Raw genomic sequence first — 9,810 nt, forward strand, 5'->3', positions numbered from 1 at the left:
AACATCGATGAGAGAGAAACATCGATCAGCTGCCTCCTGCACACTCCCCACTGGGGATGTGCCCGCAACCCAGGTACATGCCCTTGACCAGAATCGAACCTGGGACCTTTCAGTCCGCAAGCCGACGCTCTATCCACTGAGCCAAACCGGTTTCGGCCCGTTTTGTCATTTAGTTGTATTTTTGAAGTGGTTGTGTGAGGCAGCAATTTCTGGTGTTTATTCATGCCGCCAAACCGGTTTCGGCCCGTTTTGTCATTTAGTTGTATTTTTGAAGTGGTTGTGTGAGGCAGCAATTTCAGGTGTTTATTTATGCCGCTATATTGGTTTCCTCCTGTTCCTTTCTTTTAATAAGTAGAGTGTCTCATTTGTAGATTTATTAAACTTAATCAGAATCTGATGTTCTGTGCTCTAAAAATGAGTTGCTCACTTTTATGTAAGAAACAAACTTAACGTGTGTTTCTGTGGTGGCAGCAGCATGCGGTTGACTGACTCACTGCTGCACTTTGAGATGTTGTCACTCAGCCCTTTTGTCATCATTCCTCTTCTGCTTCCCTGAGCCAATGAAGAAAATTGTTCTTACTTTTTATTTTATTTATTTTTATCCTCACTGAGGAGTGAGGATGTTTTTTCCATTGATATTTAGAGAGAGTGGAAGGGAGGGGGGTGGAGGGTGGTAAGGAAGGAAAAAGAGAAACATCAATATGAGAGAGATACATCGATTGGTTGCCTCCTGCACCTACCCTGACTCGGGGTGTGGGATAGAACCTGCTACCCAGGTATGGGCCTTTGATCAGATCAGGGTCGGGAATTGAACCTGAGATCTTTGGTGGGCAGGCCGGTGCTCTAACCACTAAACATGCTGTTCAGAGCTCACTTTAATGGTGTTTAGTTCCCTGGTTCCAGTTCCTCGTATAAACTACTTCTAGCCTAATAACCCTAAAACACGGATTTAGACAGAACTTCATAAATATTCATTGTTGGATGTCACTTTCTCTGTTTGGAGATTCTTTTTTTAAAAAAATATTTTTTATTGTTGACAGTATTATAGATATCTTCCATTTTCTCCCCTTTATCTCTTCCCCTCAGCCCCTCCACTCTCCCCAGGTCTTCACCACCCTATTGCATGTTTGTAGATCTCACAGATACTGAGATTGAACACTTACTGTGTTCTAGACACCAAGTAAACACTGTACTTGCATTATCTCATTTAGTCTTTAAAACTATTCCTTGAAAATATGGAACGTTGTGGTAGCTACCAATGCCTTGTTCATAGGAGATACTGAACACATGAAAGAAAGAATTCTTACTTTACAAATGGGGAAACAGGCTTAGAAAGGTTAAACTACAAGTGTAGTTCTCTTAATCAGCACCTCCCCAAAATGAAATCCTTTACTTAGTCTGACATGAGTCCTCTTAACCTGCCACTCCATTTCACCTCTCATTTCTCAAGCTTTCTGTTTAAATGACGTTGTTTGATTCATTTGTCCCAAATATACCTTGTGTTTTCTCATCTCTACACTTTTGCTTGTGCTATTTTTTTTTAAACTTAATTTGGCTTCTCCTTTTTCAAGGTCCAGTTAAAGTCTACCCCTTCAATGAAGCGTTTCCTGGGGAATTCACTCTTTCTTCTCTGGCTGATGACACTTAATATCCATATCAGGGCTTTGGAGCATGGGCATGTTACCTTCTTCGTTCATAGGGCTTTGATTTACACTGTTTTGTATGCACTTGCGTGCTTCCCTTATAGAATGTGACCAACTTACCCATTTACTCAGTACTCCCAGAGCATCTGGCCCACAATGAATAAATGTTCGTTTTGCTCATCAGTGTCTTTTAATTGAATTGCTTGTCAAATTTAGAAGGGCCAGGTTGGTCATTATACCCTTGTTGAAAATCAGTTGGTCATAAATGTTAAGGGTTTGTACCTGGCCTCTGAATTCTCTTCCCTGGTTTCTGTATGTCTGTTCTTATGCCAGTACCACATACTTTTGGTTGGGTAAGTTTTGGCATTCTTTTGCTAAGTTTTCTATGAAATCTGTTTTTCTGATCTATGGAAGGGCCAGATTGATCAATATACTTTTTCTAGCTTTATAGTTCTAGAGCTCCCTCTTCTGGTTGCTTTCATGAAGTGATCAAAAAATAGTATTTCATGATTTCTGAGATCTGGTTGTTTCTCTTTTGCCTTTTGGGAACCATCTCTTTTACTTCTTGTGTCCATGTGCTACTCAATGTAAAATCTCTTCCCAGAAGTTTGTAATACAAAGACATCAAAAGTGAGCAAAGTGAAAACCTTCGCCCATCCTTTTCTATTAAGAGTTTCAAGAAATTCCTTTTAGAAAAAAGTATACATTTACCAAAATATATGTAATATTTTATATAAATTATTATTTATCTTGCATAATATATTCAAGGGATGTAAAGTTGGGAATGTGTCAGCTGAAGAGTATTATTGCTATTTTAAAAAATAATACTCAAGCCGAAACCGGTTTAGCTCAGTGGATAGAGCGTCGGCCTGCAGACTGAAAGGTCCCAGGTTCGATTCTGGTCAAGGGCATGTACCTGGGTTGCGGCTCAAGATTTCTCAGAGTAATTTAGGTAGTGGGACTCTTCTCATGGGCCTCTTTTCTTGACAGAAAGACAGGATTTCTGGATGGTTTAGGGAAGGAATCAGGGCTGGCTATAGGAAGTTTTTCCAAGGTCATTAGTCACCTTCTTGCATAATTCTTAATCCCATTAATATATTCTATGTTTACAGAACCTTTATGCAGTGAGGCTATCCTGCCTGTGCCCCCATCTCCCAGCTGTCCTTAGATCTGCCTCTGGTTACACAGTTTCTGATTACATGTCAGGAACGCTGGTAACTTTGAAGCTCTGATTGTATATATCTTCTTGTTAGTTAGACAGTATGATCAATGAGTATAGGAGTATAGTCTTTTTTATATATTAGTGCTCAAAAAAGTCTTTCCTGACTGACGGACAGATTGCCCGAGTACTGATGGTGCTTCTGGGGATTTGTGTTTCTTCCCTCAAGGGGAACCAGGAAGTGGGACGGAAAGCGATACTTCTCCAGACTTCCACAATCAGGAAAATGAGCCCACCCAGGAGGACCCTGAGGATCTGGACGGATCTGTGCAGGGAGTGAAACCCCAGAAGGCTGCTTCCACTTCCTCAGGGAGCCATCACAGCAGCCATAAAAAACGAAAGAATAAAAACCGACACAGGTCAGTGGTAGGGACCACTTCCCACCTCCCACCCTCATATGTCCCCACTCCCCACCAGCCCCCACCTGCCCACAGCTTCCATGACCATTGCTATGAAGGGATTTTACTAGAATGAAAAGTCTTCAGGATTGGTTTAGTTCTTCTGTGCTGTTGGGAAGAAGTTCCATTGGTACAAATGAAACAATAATTTTTCTCTGTCTAGGGGAGGAATTAGTGGGCTTTAGCATAACCATGTAGGAGGACAGCATTCTCACCATTTCTAATGTAGAATAATTTTGTTCCATAAAATATTTAATATAACAAATTTGGAATTCTTTTAGAAGTGGAAAAAGGGATATAGAAACAGAGTCTGTGTAATAGTATTTGAAAAATACTGCTAGTCCATGTTGGGAAGCTGCAAAGTGGGATAAAGTCCTTTGTTCTTAATCCCAACCCCTGCCTACTCTTGTTTCCTGGTGAATGGAGGGAACCAGTCTGATGTGTCTTTTTTCTTTTTAAATATGAGTTTTTTTTATTGCATGTGATTCTCTGTTTTTATGTACCTCTGCAATATGCTGATTCCAGATATCAGAGGAAGAGTATAAAGTCTGTAAGATATGAGAGTGCCTCCCAGGTAACGTTTGTCCACTGTGTTTTTTTGCAGTGCGTAATGAGATAGGAATGGCATCAGTGGACAGAGAGGTCAGGTATCGCCAGAGAGGATTTAGTGTTCACTCTGTGTGGGGTTTGTATGATAATATGGGCCTGTTAACTCAGGTTATTGGAAATTACACAGCTGCATTCAGAGAGGATACAGTTTCTAGAGTGAGGAATCCTGCCCTAGCCTCAAGACCTTCTGTGGGAGGCATGGAAACCAGTTCTTTACAGGCTGGCTTTTGTCCTGCTTCTCTTGGGAGCCTGCTTGCTGAGGAGATGAAAGGAGGCATGCAAGGGATGGATGGGGTTCCCTGTCCTCCAGTTTGCTTCTGGGTTGGGTTGTTTTACAAACCTGTAGGATTTTCCTTCATGCACCCAGGCTTTACATTGTTAGCTCTGTGGATGTGGCACACAGGGATAGTAGAAAATTAACTCTAACTGGTTTAAGCCTCCTTGGGATCTTCATTGTTTTAAGAGTTTTTGTTGTCTATGGTGGTGGTTTTGAGACTGCAGAAAAAGTATTTCCTCCCAATACAGACTAAGGACTGCTAGCTTAGCATTTTTCTGCAAACCACAGATCACCATGCCAATCTCATAAATGCAGTAAGAAATAGCAAAAATTACATATCTTTTCATTTTTGTAGGGCTGCGTGTTTGATCATTGTGATAGGACTCATCCTAGCTTATTGCAAATAGTAGCAGAGAGCCATACTCTTAAAAAGATTTTTTAAAGTGTCAAGAAAAATTAGCCCTGACTGGTTTGGCTCAGTGGATAGGGCGTCGGCCTGCAGACTGAAAGGTCCCAGGTTCGATTCTGGTCAAGGGCATGTACCTTGGTGCGGGCACGTCCCCAGTAAGGGGTGTGCAGGAGGCAGCTGATCGATGTTTCTCTCTCATCGATGTTTCTAACTCTATCCCTCTCCCTCCCTCTCTGTAAAAAATCAATAAAATATATTTTAAAAAAGAAAAATTAAATGTTATACTCTCTGTTGCTTTTACTAAAATTTACTCCAGTGTCATTTTAAAGAAATAATGCTTTTCCAATTTCAGTGTCTAGAGTAGGGGGAAAATTCCATGAAGGTTTGTTTCTGATACCAATAGACACTCTCTAGACAGCTATGGTTTATTTCAGGTAATACTTCATTTCCCTCAGTGACATGATCAGCTGGTGATAAAATAGAATTAGAACTTGAATCTGATTTTCTTCTTGCAGGTTTGTAGTAGATTTCCATAGGAACTATACTTCTTTCTATCCTTTTCTCCTGGCCCTAGAAGCTAACTCCTTCCAGAAAATAACTAGGATTTATAAAGATCTTTGATGTTAGTTATTGTGCTTTCTGTTTGGAAAGCAGGATCCTTTGACCATTTCTCTGGTTTAATCTGGCTAGGCTTCTCCATTGGACTTAGATACTCGCCTGCCCCAACGGAGCAGAGTAGAGCTATTTACCTTCTTTCTCAGGAAAACAGGTTGACTGCCTGACTGGCAGCTCAGTGGCCAGTGAAGGTTCTCAGATTCCTCCCGTCTTTAGTCAGGAAATGTGTGGCCCAAACCCCTCACCTCTGACTGAAGTCTTTCTTAGTGGGTCTCACAGAGTGGGATGGTGGGATGGAGCACTTAGTACATATTTGTAAGTTTGCACCCAGGGTAGTACTTGTTTCTTCTCCAACCTGCCACACACCGCATGTATTCAGATAAAGTCAATAGTAAATTATTTCAGCAAATGTCTGAGTACCTACTATGTGCTAGGCACTGTTTAGTGGTGAGTGAAGCAAAGTGGAAATAAATAAGTTACTTTAGCAAAAAAGGAATAACTTTTGAATTTGTCCTCCAGGAATATGAAAACTTATCAAATAATAATTAATATTCATAAATTATCTGAATGATAAGTTTCAGTATATGTAAAGAAAACAGTTGAAATAATAACTTACAGCTGCTCTTTTAGGTTTTTATTACTATACTAAACTTGAGAATTCCTCTAGATTTGTGAGGTTTTCATTAAGTAGGTACAGTCTATTTTGTGAATAAAAGTAAATGAGGCTGGAAGGAAAATTTTTAATAGTTCCTGGTTTGTACACTTTTTGTATACTCCCTCTCAAATGTCTTGAGTGAAACTGTTGCATAAGGGGTATTGACATTAAGTGTTCTTCCAGCTTCACTCTTGCAAACATTGGTTAGGAGGAAAAGATAGCCATTTTGCATATTGTTTTACCACCTATCTATAGCTGGAAGGTTGGAGCCAGCAGGGTTGGTGTCATACTCTGGATTTTGTTTGCTTTGGAGGCCTGCCCACACCATGGTTATCAGTGATGGCCCCGGATTACTTTCTCTTCATACTCCTCCCATCCGGATCCCTGAGGCTTGGATGCTTGTGGGTATCAACTTTTCTTTGTTTTCATAGGGGTGCTGCAGACTTTGGTGTCCCATAACTGTAGCCCTGACATAAACAGTTAACTGCCATCACCAATGCAGGCTCTGCAGTTTCTGGAACAAGACTCACCTATCACTGAAGTTCCTTCATTCGACCCCTGGCTTCTAAAATGAATGCTGTAGAAAAGGAGTACCATGTTCCCTGGACATGCTTAGAACATATAACTTGTTTAGAACATATAACTTGAGTTAAAAGTTGCAGAATGTTTTCTTTTAAAAAAATGTATGATGTTTTTATCTTTTGTTTTAGTGCAAGTGTATTTTGCTGAGTTGTTAGTATTGTCTTCAAAGCACCTTTCATTATATGACTAATCCCTTCTTTTTCTATTTCTTCTAATGTCCTAATTATACTTGTCATTACAATTAAATATTTTCCAAGTTCTAACTCTGAATCTGGCAGCTAATAGAAGGCCTGCAGGTATCTATCTAGTTTTCTAATGAAATAACTTTTTCTTTCATGGTCTGTTCTCCTGATATGAAAACCATTGAGGGAAGGGAATCTCCCAACCACAAAATCTTTGGTGCTTTCATGTTTGAAACTTTATGGCTTAAGATTCTTAAAGCTGATTTTGTTTCTATAAATCTTGCTAGGGTGGCTAATCAACTAATTTATTCCATTAGTATATTAATTTCTATTGCTTTCTTCCTTTCAAATGCTGCCCCTCAGCCCGTCTGGCATGTTTGATTATGACTTTGAGTAAGTTTGATTTGAATTAGTATTTGTGCTGTGTTGTTTAGTGTGTAGAGACCAATATGCCTTTTTGAGATCTTTCTAACCCATAGTTTATCTGTTTAATTGTAGGTATGTATATTAGGTTAGGCTGGGAAGTTTTTTTTAAAAACAGAAAAACGTGATGGAGGTAACATTTTATTTAATAACTTCAGCAAAATTAAGTAAACTTCACTTTTATGCATTTTAATTGCTTTTAAAATAGATAACTCACTTTAATTCATATTTAAATTGATTTTCTGGCTTTGCTTCATAAGGAGATTAATAGTTTAAGATCTTGATATTTTGCTTTGGAAAGATTTAAAAATTGAAATTTGTTGAATTTCTTTTGTGTTTCATGTCTGGAAATACAAACTCCTAGTCTCTTTCCTATTCTTAATCACATGTGTCTCAGTGATTATCAGTGATATAGTTACAAAGCTAACACAGTAACATAGAGCATGCTCTCTTAATTCAGTCTCTTTAACGTGTAATTTTGGAATAACTTAAAAATTATATGGCTTTCATAACTGCTATATATTTCTTTTTGAGTCATCTAAGTTTGCCTTGTGGCAGGAGTATCTGCTCATGTTTAAAATACTTGCTTAATAATATCTGGATAAACAACTAAATATGACATAGCCTAATGAAGAATGTGGATTTTACTTAACCAAATAGTCTTTGTTATAGCTTGTGCCCTATGCAGTAGCTGATTGTTGGACTCTTTTTCTGTAAATTGAAATGCAAATATCTTTATCTTTCTTATACAGGATTGATCTGAAGTTAAACAAAAAACCACGAGCTGTAAGTATCAGTCAGACCATCTCAAAGAGGCTGGCAGTGTTGTTGATTATTAGGAAAATGATTAGAAAAATGTCCTCAGAGCTTGAGTGTCCCCAATCTGGGGTCACAACTGTAATTTAAAAATCTGGGGTGTCTATATATATATATACTCTTCAACTTTTAGGTGTTACTTTTTTTTATATTGGAGAGAGAGGAGTCACACATTTTTACTGATTGATTAAATAATGAATTGTTAATATTAGCTTTTTTTTTTTTCTGACTGGTGAGCTCAGGATGTGTAATAATTAGGACAGAATTGGTTTTTCAGTCCCTTTGTGGATTCAGAAGACACGTCATTTTCAGGGGTGAAATATTATTGTCCATTACATTTGAAATAGAATTTTGGCTGCCTCTGAACGATAACCTAGCCGAGTTGGAGATTTTTTTCTTTTAGGTTCAAACCAATGCTCTGCTGAGAATGAATTGGGCCTTTGTTTTTCCTCTTTAGGACTATTAGAAGACGCATTAGTGCAGCAGCTTCCAGGCTGTAGAGCCCTGCTTCCTTCCTCCGGCCTCACAAAGATAAACATCCCTTGCCTGAGTGCGTGGCCATCCACCTCTGCTTTCCCAGACCTGTGACTCTGAGTTGCTTGTTTTGAAATGTGGTGACAAGTCATTTCTGTAAGACCACATCGGATCATTTACTTCGTGTCATTCTTAGTAACAGAACTGCAGGAAGACCAAGATCTGGTTGTAATCCCAGCAAGTTGCTAACTGAATCCCTTCTTGGAACGAATATCTCCCCCTAATCTGGCCGGCACCAGCTTCATCTGTGAGAGCCACTGAGAAATGGCCTGTGCTTTTATTTTTACGCTGAAAGTAGAGCACTGATCACATTTCATGGGAGGCTGTAAATACCTGTCATTTTCTTATTTTGTTTGTGTTTCATTATTTTTCTATTGTTGTTTTTACCATCTTATTTCTTTTGGGGCTTTTTGTAATGACTTTGTACAGCTCATACCTTCCGGCTGACATATCTAATCATCTGTTTCACGGAGTTGCCAATGTTCTTAAACTGAAAGTGACCTGGTTTACCATAAACAAAATGGGGAACTTGGCTCTTTGGTTTTTCACAGGGGAAAGTTAAAGAGTGTTTATTTAATAATTACTTATCTTAACTCTTTCTGAGTTGGGAGTAGTTTCATGTTCAAGGAATAGGAAAAGCTGAAAAACATAAGTTTAAATCAGTCCTTTTAAAAATATTTTTATTCTTTTTGTATAAATAAAAATCCACAGGATTTGACTTCTCATGCTTTACTTTTAAACTTGAGATTTTTTTTCACTTATTTATTCATATCATGCCTTATGGAAATTTCTTTTTCCACCTTTTCTCTCTTTGCTGGTATTTGCCTGATTAAACAGTGCTTGGAAAATCACTAAGGCTCAAAATTGTACTCAAAGCTGATACCACACAGAGTTCTTGAGCAGAGTGAGAGATAGGATCAACAAGAGCCAGTATCGCCCAACAGATCCCCCTTCTCAGGGGGGTGATGAGCCCAGGAACTTGCTGATCGTCTTTACTGGTCGTTGTTGCCCGTGGAGCAGTTGTGATCTACCTTGGCTGCACATTGGAACCACCTGGGAAGCTTAAAAAAATATTCATGCCTGGGTCCCACCCCAGAGATTCTGGGCCAGGGTACAGTCTGGAATAGGGATCTCTCTTCTGAGAGTCCCTGGGTTCTGATAGGAAGCCAGTTAAGAACCACTGTGTTAGGAGACGGGATGATGCGACTTAAATCCTGTGTTGTGAATCAGTCTAAGCAGGGATGAGACTTGGGGGCCTCCCCTTCCCTTGGACTGTATTTAGTCATAGTCCTTTACTTATGCCTATATCTTTGTTAGAAAAAATATGTTCCATTTGTGATCATATTGTTAGAGCTGAATGTGGGTGATGTTGATTATCAGAACAATTCTACTTTGTCGGATGTACAAAAGCTTTCACTCTTGTTCTCAATAAACCTTTCTTTCCTTTT

At 39.0% G+C, this 9,810-nt stretch overlaps 1 protein-coding gene across 6 annotated transcripts in view; it reads left to right on the forward strand.

The window, feature by feature from the left end:
- MEAF6 (MYST/Esa1-associated factor 6) overlaps window positions 1–9,810 on the forward strand; it is a 21,559-nt gene extending 11,749 nt beyond the window's left edge. For 2 of the 6 annotated variants that reach the window (XM_006777278.2, XM_015572815.1), the window contains 4 exons: window positions 3,032–3,221; window positions 6,953–6,982; window positions 7,765–7,798; window positions 8,286–9,810. In XM_006777278.2, the coding sequence (XP_006777341.1) occupies window positions 3,032–3,221; window positions 6,953–6,982; window positions 7,765–7,798; window positions 8,286–8,294 (263 nt within the window). In that variant the 3' untranslated portion in view covers window positions 8,295–9,810. Of the gene's footprint in view, window positions 1–3,031; window positions 3,222–6,952; window positions 6,983–7,087; window positions 7,146–7,764; window positions 7,799–8,285 lie in introns of all 6 variants that reach the window. The other 4 variants (XM_006777279.2, XM_006777280.2, XR_001516138.1 and 1 more) reach the window with 3 other exon arrangements.

Source organism: Myotis davidii, unplaced genomic scaffold (genome assembly GCF_000327345.1).
Source record: "Myotis davidii unplaced genomic scaffold, ASM32734v1 scaffold88, whole genome shotgun sequence".
Classification (NCBI taxonomy): domain Eukaryota; kingdom Metazoa; phylum Chordata; class Mammalia; order Chiroptera; family Vespertilionidae; genus Myotis; species Myotis davidii.